The sequence below is a fragment of the Onychostruthus taczanowskii genome, unplaced genomic scaffold (genome assembly GCF_017590055.1).
Source record: "Onychostruthus taczanowskii isolate IOZ18803 unplaced genomic scaffold, ASM1759005v1 scaffold156, whole genome shotgun sequence".
Classification (NCBI taxonomy): Eukaryota; Metazoa; Chordata; class Aves; order Passeriformes; family Passeridae; genus Onychostruthus; species Onychostruthus taczanowskii.
In genome coordinates, this window is record NW_024498751.1 from 661,872 (window position 1) to 678,019 (window position 16,148).

A 16,148-nucleotide genomic window follows, 5' to 3' on the forward strand; every position below is an offset into this window, starting at 1 on the left:
TTGCTGACACCCAGTTGCTCTGTCCTCCAACTCTGCTCTGAGCTAAGCACTATTTCATGAAAGCATTTCTTTTTCTGTGCCTCTATTATTTTTTTTAAGCTAGTAAGGAAAATACATATATTTAAGGTAAAGCCCCGTGACTATTTTTCAGTTCTACAGGTATCATACAGGCTGTATAAAACTGAATAGTGGTGTTTTCTGTTTCAAGTGCATTGCATCTGGGATGCAGAATCACAGTTTCTGGGGGAAAAAAAAAAACCCCACCAGTGGATAATTACTCTCCCTGCTAAAATTTTTTTTTCTTTTTTTTCCTTCTTTGTTTTGTGATTTCTGCTAGATAAAACAACCAGTAGGCAAATCTTTCTCCATGTAAATACTAAAGGACATGAGTGGGTCACATTCTGGGCTTTAGTTGGTAAGCTATCTGTGCTGAATTTTGCTGGTCTTACAACTTACATTAGTTTGCCCTAATTTCCAAAGAGGTTCTTGTACATCTTTTTCTGAAACCTCACTTGCTTTTACTTTATGGGGGCACAGCAGAGTTGTCAGTGCTTGTCTGTACTGTGTACAGATGCAATGCCATGTTCTTGCTCTTCAGAGTTGCCCATGTAAGTGAGGAAAATAGCTGGATCAACCAGTCAGCTGCTGCTCCAGGAAGTCATGTTATTGAAATTAAAGGAGTAAACTGTGATACAGCCCTGAAGTTCTACCTGTAGAGCTGTGCCTGGCTCCCTGCTGCTGCCCCTGAGCCTTGCCCTGGAGCTGCTACTACAGGGAAACATGAGAATGGGCACAAAACTCTAGGTTTTGGGATTGAGCTGATAGAAAAAATCTTAAGCCTACTTTGACAGGAAAACAGAGAGGTCTTTCCTTTGGAGTTTCAAAGTCTCAGTGTGAAAAAAGTAATAAATTCAAGGTCATTTTCTTCCTGTAAATTGGATCGTCACTGTGAAAAGGTCTCTCAATTTTCCATTTCTCTAGTGAGATCTATCATGTGTCTCCTACCTGTGCCTCACTACTTTAATATTCTCTCTCTCTTGCCACTTAGTATTCCTGTATGGCTGGTTTAATTTTAAACAATTTATTCAACTTTGCAGGTGATTACAAGAACAAATAGTCTAGTGTTGTATTGACATTATGTGTCTTTGACAATGCCCCAACAACCCCTTCCCAAAGACACTGCTCTTCCAGATAAGGAAACAAGGAAAGTGTGACTGAACACCATGCATGCGCAGAGTTCAAACATTTCCTTACTCACTCAACCCCAGATATTCTTTTCCCAGGCCTCATATCCAAGTCTTCATTAGAAATTTGAGAGAAATGCTTTACTGTGGCTGCTGGCTTGGCTGCTTTTCAGGTTCAGGCAGAATCTCCTTTATTCACAGGCCCTTTCTTCTTATTATTTTTTAATGCTTCTCCAGAAACTTGTATTATCATCTTTAGCAGTGCAGAAAAATATTCACTATTTTAGAGCTTCTTTGTAGCATGGTAATTTCTGAGACTAAAAAAAAAAAAAAACAAAAAACAAAAACAAAAACAAAAAAAAAAAAAAAAAAAAAAAAACACAAAACAAAAAAAAACCAAAAAAACCCCAAAAAACAAACCTCTTTGTCCCAGCCTCATTTTTAAGAGGATAGCAAACTAAGAGGATACATGAGGATTATTCTAATCTCACCTTGGAGCTCTCTCCAGCACTACTGCCTATCTGGGACCCATTATTGAACTGCCTTCTCCAATGCTCTAGAAAACAGGCACTTATCTTGATTTAACAAGTAATGATAGCAAAAGCCTGAGCTGTCATGCTTTAGAAATAATGGATTAGCTAATTGATTGCGAAAAGCAATATTAGGCTGGAGCTGAACACCCTTTGGAGTGCTCTCTTCTACTTGCTTCAGTCTTTAGTCCCTTGAGAGCATGTTTGTACCGTGAGGGGGGTATATTCAACAAAATCGACCACTCTTCCCACAAAGGGACTGCTAAAGATGAGCTACTTTTCCTCATCTTGCAGCTCTCTTGGAGCAGTCCATTGTGTGTGCTCTGGAAGGGCAAGGGAACTGGTGAAGCGTCTGGAGCACAAATTTGATGCGAAGAAGCTGAGGGAGCTGGGGGTGTTCAGCCTGGAGAAAAGGAGGCTCAGGGGGAACCATATCACTCTCTACAACTGCCTGGAGGTTGTAGCCGGGTGGGGGTTGGCCTCTGCTCCAAGGTAACAAGTAACAGGATCAAGAGGGAATGCCCTCAAGATGCACTCTAAGTGTGACGGGAGGTTAATGTTAGGTATCAAGAAAAAATTCTTCACTGAAAGGGCTTTTCAAGCAGTGGATCAGGCTGCTCAGGGAGGTGATAGTGTCACCGGTGCTGGAGGTATTTAAAAGATGTGTTGATGTGGCACTTATGGATGTGTTTATTGGTGCACTTGCTTGGCAGTGTTGGGTGAATGGTTTGGCCCAGACTTAGGGTCTTAATCTAAATTATTTTATTATTCTGTTGCTGTAGCAAAGGGAAAAACACCAAGCCCTATTTTCTTATGTAGTCTTTAAACCTTTTGGGTCTGGGCTTTAAACCTCTTGGGTCTAGGGACAGCACATGACCTGGGCAGGAAAGCAACTTCTTTCTGGAGATTTTCATTGTTTGCAGGTGGTGGGAGACCAGTCTGCCCAGAAGTCAGAATTCTAGCAACAATGTATGAAAGTGGTCCTTGGGACACTATGCACACTCTCCTACCTCCCATCATGGCAATGAATGTGTGTAAGAGCACAACTTTGACCTCAGATATTGCTGTAGCCAAGACACAGTCACACTGCTCTTCCTCCAGCCCTTACCCAGGGGTGAGAAACTGAGGGAGGACTCAGCTGCAGAGCAAGACTGAGTCAAGCTGGGACCCAAGTGCAGGTTTCACCTGTCTGTACAGTTCACTGTGTGATACTTATTTCTCCCTCTCATACTGAAAAGAACTACATGTTGCTGTCAGGCTTTAGTCTTGAAGATCTCTTTAGACTGTTTTCAAAAGACATAACAGGCTAGCCCAAGCAGATGAATTACTGCTGTCAGCAGCACAATAATAGTCACACACATGGTTTCTTTCTGCTTTTCTCTCCTCCAGTCCCCGTGATGAAACTTCTAAAATGCTGTACACGGCACAGAATGCAAACAGACATTGGGTTAGTTAAAAACATACTTCTCTTTATTTGAAAGTTTTCTATTCACAGATAAAAGGCAGCCGATACATTGCATAGTGTACCTTTTTTTTTTAAAGTATGCTTATTATCAAATGTGTCTGAGAAAAGGGATGGTTACTGGCTCTAACTTCCCACAACAAACAATGAAGTTAATGGAACAATAAATTAAAGGAGTAGTAGTAGTCCACATTACATATAAAATAGATGTTAACAGATACAAACATAACACCAGTGATGACTGATTCAGTTTCCCTTCTCCTTAGAAATTCAGTATCTTATTAGAGTGGTTGCCTAAACTAAGTTTTTATTAAGATGCAATAGTGCTCTGAAGCTTTGAAACACAAAAGCCATACAGTTTTTTTAATTGAATGGGAATGTCTTCAAGAAATCTTGCTAGTGGGAATGAGGATGCTGTTCTCCTGCCCCTGTGATGGTCGGGTCCTATTCCTTTTGTTGAGCCCTTGCTGCTGCAAGAAGGTAGACCTGATGGTTCAGCTGTAGCTGATCCTGGTCTAAGGCACTTCTGGGGCCTAACAACTGTTTACATTGGAGGCACTAAGTATTCAAAGGACAAAACTCTGCAGGGTGGGAAAATGAGATGTCATGAAACCTTAGTTTAGTGTACTGGCCATCATCTCTGGGACTGGTGTCACAGTCCTACACAAATGCTCCTTGCTGGAAATGCAGTACCTGGGCCCTCTATGGTATTGAACCCCAGGGTGTTAAAGAAACAGTTTTAAGAGCCGTATCAGAGTGCTCTCTTTCTTCTTTACCTGAACTCATGTGGGTTTCCATGAGTGCTTTCTGGCAGGCAGGTTTTGCCCTGGAGCTGGTCCTGTGCGTGGGCTGAATGTCAGGGCGCCACCTGCACTTGTCTCCCGCCCTGAGGTGGAGGCAAACACCTTGTTCATCTGTTCAGGGGAGCTTCAGAAAGTGCCAGAGCTGTGGTGGGGAGGTAGGTATTGAACAGGGACATGGAGAGACAAACTTGTCAAGCAGAATAGCAAGAGATCTCCATTAGAGAACCGAGTAGCAGAGTCCATGCAAGCTGGAGCTCCAAGAGTCTTTACCACAACGTGGATATTGGCCCATATATTACTCAATGAGAAGAGTCAACCATGTTCTGAATTACAGGGCTGTAACGCAACCCTGAGGATCTGATGACTAGAAACCACCTGAGCTCTGCTGCCCTGGTTTGACAGCTCTGGAGGCAATTATAATCCTGTTGTATGTCTCAGCTGCCTGGCACTTTTTTTTCCTCCCTCCTTCCATACTTAACACTGAGGTAAAAGTTTCAACTAGCATTAAAACACACAAAAAATGAACAGGATCTTAGTGGGAAAGCAGTCCAATGACCTTCAAACTTTGCAAAAACACAATGTGGCTATAAAATGTAACTGAAGTAGAAGAGTAATTCTAAAAATGTCAGAAAAACAGTATCAAAAAAGTACAGTACTCAGTTGCAAGACATTTTCTATTGTATTTTTAAAAATTAAGATTAAAAAAAAATTCTCCCTCTGCAACAGAATTTTTATGGTATCAGAGATATACTGGTATCAAAGTAGAAGTACACATGAATTTTTGAAGACATTAACTCTTGAACAATCATCCAGTTGGCTTCAGTTGAATATTGCTTTTATTTCCTATAAAAAAACATGTTTAACTATGCATGTGTATATATTTACATATGTGTCTTGCAAAAAAATCTGTATTCCTTCTGAAGCTTACAAGGAAGATCAAAGTAACGGTAGTAATCTTTACAAGACTTAAATGACTTTTTGTTCATACAATATTTAAATATAAGCAACACAGATCACCAATGTAAGATTTTTTTTTTTTTGCTTTACAACCCCTGTATTACTAAAGAAAGTTTACATTAATACCTAAATAAATTGAATTAAACTACTCCTGTAGGGGCTGCTGTTAGTTACCTCCACTGTACTTAATACCACAGAGCAAATGAGATCCAAATTTCAGTTGAAAGAACATGGTTAGCTTGAATTTCACCTATTGATTTAATTATTGGCAGGAATGTGAAAATACATTCAGTGTAAGAAAGCTGTTAAAGCCAAAGGGGGGGAAAAAAGTTCTTATTATTCTTAGAGCTCTTTTCCAAGAAATACTAGATGTTCCAGCTGTAATGCTGCGTTTTTAAATCAGGGGAAAAAAATCCATGAGTAGAGGAAGACAGCGTTTATGAGCCTTCAAGGAGAACACTTCACTGACATTAAAGGCAACTTTGCAGACTCACTTGAAATGTATCAATTTGTAATCTACACATTTACAGGAGCTGCTCTGCTCTGAAAGCTGTTTCCCAATCTGTGCCAAAACATATGAGCCTGCGTAGCATACTTCTGATGATAGACCTCCAGGCTCTGTTTCTCCATAATTGATTTAGTTATTAGTTATGCAGGGGAGAGAAGAGATCCCTGAGGCTTAGTAAAACAGTATTCAGTTACTAAAAGCAGCCCTTTGTGAATTAATGTCATCCTACCAGCTCTTTCTGCTCATTATTCCTTTCAGTCTTGTTTTCCTGGACACCAGCTGTCACAGAGGAAGTCTCCAGCCTTTTCTTCTCCTGCCTCCTTGGCTGACTGAAGTTGCACCAGCACGGTCTGGAGTGTCTCCTTCACCACCTGGATCTCCCTCTGCAGAGACTGTGCAAGCTTTATTAAGGAATATTCTATAGGTGATTGGCAGTCCCTTTTCTCTTTCCAAGTTATTAAGTACATTCTTGATCTGCTGTTCACAACAGATGGCCATGGCTATCTAATTGTAGCTTCAACTTCTTCCAAATTGTTTGGATTAAATATTAATACATTTCTCACACTTGCTAGCAAAAGAAAAATGCAGGCAAACTCAAGTTCTCAAGTAGCATTATTTAGCAGTTTAAAAAAGGGAGGGGATGGGGGATACTGCTTGGATGCTCTTCTCATGGGAAGAAAGGAAGGAAAGAGACAAAAAATATTGTGTGCCATGGAGGAAGCAGCAGTAGTTCCCTGATGGATGGAGGCTGGACTTTTATGCCAGAGACACAGACCAGGTGAAGGCAACAGGAGTAGTCTGAAACAAATGCCAAGTGACCACAGCTTGTGTGGCATTAGTGAACTCAACAACATGTGCTATGCCAGGTGGGGTGGGAATCTAGGTAAGGAGCAAAATTAGCTTACAGCAGAGAAAGTGTTTCTGCTACACTTACCTCCAGAAAGCTTTCATGTTAGGTGAATTATCATTATAATTATAGTGCAGAACACACAAACAAAGCTGTACGAGACTCCACAGGGAATGCTTTGAACAAGTTGAAAAGCAAAGAGGGCAGTAATGAGGTTGTACTGTCGTGCATTAAAAGGAAGGCCACCTGAAAAGCAATAATTGGTATAAAACGCTTCATTTGGTTAAGAAAGAGTTTTCCACATTTTATTTTCCTCTGTCTAGTTCAGGGTTCCTGCAATGAATTCAGGAAGAAGCTGATGGTTAATGGCTCCATCTCTGAAAGAGACCTTCCACTTCCCTCTTTCCCATCTCCAGAATGATGAGATGGAGATCATGTGGTGGCAACAAGGGGTGCAGCAGGGAACAGACTGACAGATGAAGGTAGGACATTCACAGAGACAGTAGCAACCACTTACATGTGCACAAGCCTTTAAGTGGCTAGGCTTCCTTGGCTGTACAGCTTTTCTATGACTGGGAATAAGTTTGTACTACCAATTATACTGGGCTTTCTGCTGATAATCTTAAATCAGCAACACTATCCATTGTTGGAAGAAGTCCAAGCTCAATGAGACAACCAATTTTATCCTCTCTTCTATAGCTTCTCCTTTATGTGAAGAAGAAAGCAAGCAGAGGCAAGTCAGAGCCTGCTGAAATGGTAAACCAATGACCAAGTCTATGAACAAACCCTAGGGTCCATCCCATCCCACTGAGGCCTCCTGAACAGGTATGGATGAAGGGCAAAGGCACCAAAAGACAGAAATTGGTCTAGCAATAGACCAATTTAGCAGTATGTTATCAAATTATGCCAGAATCTCACTTCAAGGGAAGTGAAACAGGATGACACTGAAACAACTCTGTTTCAAAAGTACAACACACAGAAATAATAATGCACAAGGACAATCTGTCCTTTGCAGAGCTCATACATTAGGAAATGCTGTTTTACTTGACCCCAATGTTAATGCAATGTCAAGGAAAAAAGATGGCCTGAGGTTATGTGAGTGTAAATACTAAGCTGCTACTTTTGAAAAATTGTGACTGGACCATGGTAAAGCTACACCAACCACAGCTCTTTCAGTCAACCATTATTATGTCTTTGGAAAGTCTTGTCTGCTTTTGATTCTGTTATAAATTCCCTAAAACTTCATCTTTGTGTATTTACATGCATTTGCTATGATGTTTTGCTCTTAATATGTTCATGCATAATTCTAATTTCTGGACAGCTCTGTTAATCTAAAGCGCTTCTGTCTCTGATTATGTGTAGTAGCAGTACACACAAAGCTTCTCCTATCCCAGGATCAAAAAGCACTGTACAAGGACAAATTAATTATGCTTTGCATCTCCTCTGAAGTAAGAAATATTATTATCCACTTCTAAGTCCTGGATTCTCCACCCCTCTGCAACTTAATCATGAGGCTCTGCTGAAAACCTTACTGTTAAACTGTTAATCCTGCAATCCATGAACACCATAAACCTTCTGAAGTTTAATTCTGATGTATAGCCTCTGACTACATGCTGTTACATGTATATCCCAGGCAACTACAAAAATCTTTTCAGGAAGAGAGAAAAAGCAAAATTGAAATGTTTCAGTGACAGTGGATGAGAAATCTTAAAGGATGGAAGAAAATGAGGAAGACAGGAAAAAACCTGTCAACCAACAGAAGGATGGAGCAACAAAAAAAATGTGACTGCATAGTCTAAGTACAGCAAGTACCAATAACCTCATACATAACACCACAATCATATGTAGACAAGTAACTGTCAAATGTGCCTTTATGGCTAAGTCAAATATATGGTATATGGCTGAGGATGGCATCTCTACCCACACACAGGTTATATCTGGAGAAACAGCTTCACTCATTTTAAAAATGCAAATAAACAGTTTCGCATGGGTCCACATGCATATGTGTCCTTCATGCTCAAATTCTCTATCCAGTGCTGCAAATATTGAGCCAGTATCCAAGGCAGGAGAGAAAACAAGTTCCAGCTAGGAATATTTTAATATTTTCTGGTTCTGCTGTCTTCCTCTAAAAACTGAAAAAAACTCCACAATATCAAATAAGCAGTAAATTAAATTACTTGTGAACAAGTACAACCCATATTCAACAATGCTGCAGGTCCAATGCTGCATTGTCTTGCTTTATAAGCTTTTCACCTATTAACTTTGTCTCTTTGAAAAACTTGAGAATCATCTCAAAACCCATGATTTGCAAGCAGATAAATGCAGATCAAATTACTGTAGAGACTTATTTAAGTTTTAGAAAAAATGGGATCATTTTGCTCAAATGGAGCTTCTGATCTCTCAGCCCAGATGTTCAGGGAAAAGAGACAAAAAGTAGATGTTATCGATCAGTTGCCTTCTTATAGGAAAGGTTAGAAACTGAGAGTACATTTTATGAGATAAAAGACATTGAAAGGACAATGAAGAATGACTGCTCTGAGATAAGGGCCAATGGGATTTTGGAAAGTAACTGCATTTTTGGGACATCTGAAGAAGAAATTAGTTATTAAAGAACAGAAATAATCAAAAAGAGGCTTTTGGTTGGGTCTTTTCTTGTTTCTAACCTGGTCAACTATTCTGCTTGTTTCCAAAAGCCAAACTCTACAGTGCCTGCAGACAGAAGCTCAGCCCAATGTGCCACCACCTAACTGCAAGTGTCACTCCTAACCCCAGGCACCAGCACCCATGGGGGGTCTACTCCAGATGGAAAACAGCTCTGTAGAAAAGGACCTTGAGGTCATGGTGGACAATAGACTGTACACCAGCAATGTGTCATGAAGCAAAGGTACCCAACAGCCTCACAGGCTGGATTAACAAAAACACAGCCAGCAGGCAGAGGGAGATGATCCTTCCACCCTAATCAGCACTGCTAAGGTCCCATCTGGGTGTTGTGGGTTCCACAGTGAGAGAGAAGAACTTACTGGAATGACTCCAGCGTGGGACTGGTTTAATGGATTTGAGTATCTGTCACATGAGGAGATGTGACTCTTCAACCTGAAGAAAAGAAGGCTCACAGGATACTACCACTGTGTATAGCTGAAAGGCAGGAATGAAGAAGAGGGAGCCAGGCTCTTCTGACTTTTTTGTCCATGGACAGAACAAGAAGCAATAGGGAGAAATTCCAAAATAGAAAATGGAATCTGAATACATGAAGACATTTTTTTGTTTGAAGGTGGTCAAACACTGGACTGCGTTGCACAATCAGGTTGTGGAGTGTTCATCCTTGGAGATATTCAAAATCTGACTGGACAACATCCTGGGCAACCTCCTCTAGGTGACCCTGCTTGAGCAGGGAGTCGGACCAGATGATTTCAAAAGGTCACTTCCAACTAAACAATTCTTTGATTGTGTGTGTTACATGCCAAAGGACCAGTGAAGAGCCAAGACAATTCAGTAAGTCTTTTGAATGACTTGGGTTTTGGCCTTTTTGAAGAGCATTCTTGGGAGCAAGGGAAAGATACTAAGCAAGTCCCTGATGTTTCTGTGTGGTGTCACAGCAAGAGAGTAAAATGGCCTTTGGAAATCAATCACTTCTTCTTACAAAATTCAGGGATATTTGCAGTAGTGCAACCAATTAGAATTTTCTCAATTACCCCCTTGATTACTGTTGCCCTCCTTCACATCCATGAATGTTGTTTATATAAACTAAGATAATGTCCCTCCCACGCAAAACCCAAAATACTCCCCCAAAAACTACTAAACAAAAAACTGCAACAGAATGAGTGCTACATCTTGAAAAATTGAACCCTTCAGTGTTCTGAATATCATTTACTTTCAAATTGCTTGCTCCAGCAGAAAATGGAAGGCAAATAAATTGCAGCACCTGGTGGAAATACACTGACCTACCTCTATCAGAGCATAAACGATACAAGTGGAACTATGTTCTCGGTGTGGCACACAGTGGGAAGAGCTCACCCTTCTGTCATCTAAAATAAAATCAAAGAGGGTGCCATTGCCACCTCTGACTCTTGGAGAATCCCAAAATCTCTTACAGGTCCACCCAGAGTGAGATTCCTCACTGAGCTACAGACAGGGCTAAATTTTACATGATTCTGTTGAAAACCTGCTCTGGTGTAAAACAAGACTTGTATGGGAGCCTGCTGCAGGATAAAGGTGAAAGGTTAGCAAAGTGAGATTTAATCAATGTTTAGGCACAAAGTCCTGCTTTCAGAATAACTGATTAAAATGCCTATTTTAGGGCAAGGAAAGATTGTTTTTGTAATAATATTACAGCCAGGTTTTCTTCCAACAAAGCATTTCCACCAAGAGGAATTATTACATGCATTCAAATTGTCTATCAAAATGTAACTACTCATTAAGAACAAAAAATGACTGTGAAATTGCAATATAGGTTCCATTTAATTTTAGTGGGAATTCCAGGCCTTTACTGTCAGGAAAGTAACACCTCTCATCAGCTCTGCAGACACCATAATGAGTCACCTCTCATCCTTTGGTTTTTCCAATTAATGATGTGGACTATTTTCATACACTCATTAATGATCAACCATAACTGAATATTTTGTAGGTTTATTTGGTTATACTACATAGAATTTAGCAAATATGTCGTAGTGCTACAGAGAACTTTAACATCCAGTCCCATGCCCCTACTGTTTGATGCTTTTTATATAGAAGGGCAGTTAGTGGTTTTTATGAAAGATTTAAACAATAAATTAGAATTGCAAGTGGGTCTGTGCCTATACCCAGGGCCAAGAAATATCACTGGATTTCTCCTTTGTTCAGATCAGGGTGCTGGCACTTATGATGAGCAGCATGGTTGATTTAAGTGTGCTATGCCATCAAAACATAGAATGAAAAACAATGACATCTGCATTTTTTCTTCCAATACAAACTTAATTATTAATCAAAGCTATGACACACACTAAACATTAGAAAATGACTCTAGAGCATCAGGAATTTATTTTTCTCAGTGGAATCTTTGGAAGTCTTTTAATAATCAGACCACAGGAGTAATTTACATCTGTGCAGCTCCCAGTTAGATTTTTGACCTAATACATTTTGTAACATTTATGTGTAAGGCAGTTTTTTGGGAGAAATATGGGAAGAGTGAAAATAACCAGTGAATGTACTTGGAAAAACTTATCTAATTTTCATTACTATTTCAGGTCTTTAAGTTCTTGCTCTCAGAATTCTACAGATTTTAATGAAAACTGCATGATTGTCCAGTATCTGTGAGAGGGAATAGTTTTATCTAAAATCAAACAGATTACCATGCAAACAACAGATTCTACTGAGGCTAGTTGTTGTCTCTTAGCTTAGTGCTGGTTCCTGCAATACAGGCAAGTTATCAATGAGTGAAAGCTAATTTTATAGGCACTGAGAAGTCTTTATATTAAAAAAACAACCTATCTACAGGTCTGTAGCACTATGGTAGCTATTTTTCTCATTCCTTTTTGAAGCACAGCACAGTGATTATATGTACCAGATAGGAACATTTTATGCACATTGACCTGGACTACCTCTGAAATAGCAACTTGATGTTAATGAGGGGTAGCTGAATTGCTGAACTGTTTCTTTGTACATCTCTGTGTTTTAAACATGGTTTCTTATTTTGTAACTGATGGTCTTGCTAGGATCAGGATATCACAAACTGTGCATTTCTGTATTTAGGCAACATGAGCTGAATTTCACTGATAGAGGAAGTCAGATCTCTATCAGAAAACTGTGGCTTAAAATTAGGTTAATCTACAACTCTCCTGAAATTTACAATTACTAATTTTACTTTTTAACTATCTCTTGCAGTGTCAACAGCTGTGAAGAAATAGGCACGCTCCATAGAACATAAGAAACACTACTATTAAACATATATGCAGTGTATTATCTTCTGGAACCAAAAATGCAGTTTTCTAGTTTATTTCACCTTATCTAGTAAAGTTAAACTATGATCAGATGTGACTGTTCAGTTTGAATATTAACTTAAGTCCCCTGCAAAGAACCTATAACTCCAACCCTCAGTGTTCTTCTGTAAGGGCCACTGAGAAAGCCCATTTGAGAGTAGATACACACAAGGGAGAAAGGAATTGGATGCTCTGCACACACACACAAGACACACCCATACAGCTCTGAGAAGAATGCACTGGGGAAACACAACAGCAACCAAGAGTGAACACTGCAAGTATAATGAAAAGAATGTTGAATAATCTTTCTGTATATTGTGTGTATATGGAAATGCTTAGAAAAGAAACATTTATAGTGACAAATTACTGACTGGATTTCTCTCCTTCAACCCAAATCCCCTTCCCCCAGCACCATTCCTCCTTCCCTCTGCCCCTTGCACTTTATCCTTCTGCTACCTTTAAAGAAATCAAGTTTATATAATAGGAATTCTGCAACGACTTGTAATAGATGCCCAACTGCTTAAAACACAGTAGTATTTCCACACACTATTTATTCTCCTTTCCCTAAACTATCCTCTGTAGGACTGTCCACCTTCTCTTAGCAGGAAGTGAATCCTTTCTAGCACCATCATCACCCCTACTTACATTCAGATGTCTCCAAGAGTTCCTCTGCTAATCTCTGCAGCTTGAACATATCTCTCTTTCTTCATTATCCTCTCACCTGCCACCTCTTCTCTACTAAAACCTAACCAGCTCAGTACTCTCATCTTCCTCAGCTTCACTGGATCGTACTTTCTTTGCCCTTTCTTAGAAGAACAAAATCCCTTTTATGAAAATTTTTCCTATGAAAGTTGCAAATGAAACAAAACTTCATGTTCTTAAATTTTGAAAAAATGGCCAAGGAATTCCTCATAAAGATTAAGCAATCTTCAGAAAAACTGACAGATAAAGCACAGAAAAAGACAAGAGGGCATAAGACAATATCTCATTTGGTTCCTTGCATTGGTGTTAGAGGCAGGTGTGTAGAATGCCACATGATGGATCTGTTGCCCATTTTTTTTAAAAAAGAAAAAACCACAAACTACAGGTGACAATATACACAGTCTGAGTCAATAATGTAGCATCTAATTCAGCTAAATCATGTTGGGAAATGAAGGTGCATGGACACTCATTCATATCCATGCAGCCTTTGGTGTGCTACATGTTTAATTATATGAGCATTACCAACAAAGGGATTTTAACAGTAAAATAAAGGCTTTTTAGTGCCCATTCTAAATTTACAAAGAACGAACTTCTGTTTAAATCAATTAAAGCTGGATCAGATCACAGTGAAAATACACTACAGGAAAACTTACTACACAAAAATGCCATTTCAGCAAGAGGAAAATTTCTCCCATTCTTAATACATCTAACCTACACTAAGAACTAGCATTCCATGCCAGTCTGACAGGCAAGTATCTCATGTGCATACTTACAGAGATTGATACGTATCTATAGCTATAGCGAAAAGGATATGAATAACTCCTTCATCAACTCTGCAGGCGGAACTTTGCAATTGATCTTCCAGATGCACCAATTTCTCACTTATTGCTTCACATTTTTCTCCCAACTCTGCAGAAAATATGAAGAACTCCTACAGAAAGTTGAAAAATAAAAGAAAGCATGTTTGCTGCTGGCTGCACTTTTCTACATCAAATTTGCATCAAATTAAAGGGAGAATAAAATATTAGTAAGGGAATATGATACTTTGCAGTGCAAAGACATTGCCTAAAAGCAAATTCCCATTAGAGAGACAAAAAGCTGTTTCTACATAATAAACTGGTGATTAATACGAAATGGAATGAGATTGTGGTCTCAGTCTTCTTCCCAGCAGAAAAAAAAGTCACAACCTCACTTTCAGCAGACAATTAGGGATGTGAAGACAACTACTCTGAACTGCTCTCTTTCTCCCCCGTTGTCTCATCACAGCCAGAGTGAAGTCTCATTCTTATCACTCATTAAGGTACCCAAATTTCAAGTTGTTCATGTAAATATGATTTACACTTTTAGGTCATGTAAATATTTCAAGCAGCAACATTTTGGTATCTCTTATACACATAAAATGTACTTATATTTTTGAAGAAAAATCTGGCTAGAGTACTTGGGGGCTTTGCTGAAGCAGTACAAGAAAATGCATCAAAGTCTTTGAGATTAGAAGATGAAACTACTTTTTTATACAGTTATCATTAAACAAGACTAAATTTTCAAAAATAATACTTCTCTACTTAGAACTTACACAGGCAAATACTTTTTCTATTTTAAACTGAGTATTTTAAACCAGTTTCAAAGTCCTTCTCATAAGTTTTTTCAGATACATTGCACAAGGGTAATTGCTATTTTTTATATTTTGCATTGAGTAGTACTTTGAGAAATGACCCAAATAAGCAGCAAATATGAAAAGAGGGGGAAAAAAATCAATCCATTTGTGCAGCTCTGAGACAAGCCTTTCCTCTCCCTCCCATGGCACCATAGTGCTGTCTACAGTAATGACGGGGGCCATTTGTAAAAAAATATTACGGTGCCAAGATTAACTTCTGCTAGAACCATGTTTAAAAAAATGAGTTATTCATCAGCTGGAATCCAGAAAACCATATTGTTGCTAGACCTAGTCTGTGCACTCATTAATAAAGCCAGTTTCTAATGTGGCCATATACTATCTGCAGAAAATTCTTCTCCCCAAAGAAAAAAGTACTTGGGGCCTTTTGCACTTATCAGTTGCTATAAGAGATCAGTGGTTGTTTAAGAGCAATCAAACCTTCAGTCAAAGGCCTTCCAAAGAAATCATGCTAAAACTTTTTGGAATGCTGCCCACTGTGAAACAATTTGAGTTTTGGTGAACACATTTACCAGATCTCAGCTGTGTGCTATCCTTTCACTTTGCAGCTCACAGTACATTGCATACACGGAGTCGAACACCAGAAGAGCTCTTCTTGCTGGCACATCCTCTGTTATGGCACCAAGCTTTACCCTTCTGCTTTCCTTGGGCCTTTCCCCGACCCGGCTGTGCAGCAGATCCCACTGGGACCAGCTGCAGCTCAGGCCCTGGACAGGTAGGTTGGTTGAGAGGTTATGTTGCAAACCCCTGCAGCTCAGACACAGAGAAGCACAGAGTCCCTGGCTCCGTGCACAGGACCAGACCCACCACTTCCAGGCATTACCAAACCTGAGAATCTACAGCAGCACCCCACAGAATGTATGGATGTCAAAAAAACCCATTGATTTTAAACTGAGAGCATGGGATGGGAAAATAAACATTCTCCTTGCAGCAACTAGGAATGTCTTTTCCTGAAAACTGGTGACAGATGAAAAAAAAGCTTTCCATCCAGCAACTAAATTATTATCCAGCATACCAGCAGGACTCTGTGTGCTGTTACAGAGTGGGACAACTCAGGCCATTTGTATCAGTAGAAAGCTTTTAGGGAATCATTCTGGGACGTGCATGCAAGAACAGATGACTGATGTCCAAGAGAACCTAGGACTCAGGCTAAACAAATCAGTAAATTGAAAAAACCCAAGTACTCCAAAAGCACATCTAAAATTATGACCATGTAGAGAAAGCTCTGCATACGAAAAAATGCAGGGTATTTTTCCTGATCATATTTTGGGTACATAAGGCATTGCCTAAAAATGTAACAAAATCCCACTTACTTTGGAAATTAAGGTAAAAGAACAATAAATATTAGGCAGATGTAACCAATTGTAACAACAATATGGGAAGGCAGGGAAATCTGAGAGTGTAAAAGTGAAATCAAACTTGTTTAGCTCTTTAAACACTTGAAATTTAATCGTAACTAAATGGCTATGGTTGCACTTCAGAGTAACCAAAATAGCTCTGTAAGATTGAGGTTATATTTAATTAGTATT

The 16,148-nt window shown here is 39.4% G+C and overlaps 1 protein-coding gene across 2 annotated transcripts in view; it reads right to left on the reverse strand.

Moving 5' to 3' along the window:
• Positions 1 to 3,162: 3,162 nt before the first annotated feature.
• Positions 3,163 to 16,148, reverse strand: part of DISC1 (DISC1 scaffold protein) — a 132,650-nt gene continuing 119,664 nt past the window's right edge. The window contains exons 10-12 of one of the 2 annotated variants that reach the window (XM_041399144.1): positions 13,761 to 13,878; positions 5,674 to 5,838; positions 3,163 to 4,121 (exon numbers count right to left, since the gene is read on the reverse strand). In XM_041399144.1, the coding sequence (XP_041255078.1) occupies positions 5,699 to 5,838; positions 13,761 to 13,878 (258 nt within the window). In that variant the 3' untranslated portion in view covers positions 3,163 to 4,121; positions 5,674 to 5,698. Of the gene's footprint in view, positions 5,839 to 13,760; positions 13,879 to 16,148 lie in introns of both variants that reach the window. The other variant, XM_041399143.1, reaches the window with a different exon arrangement.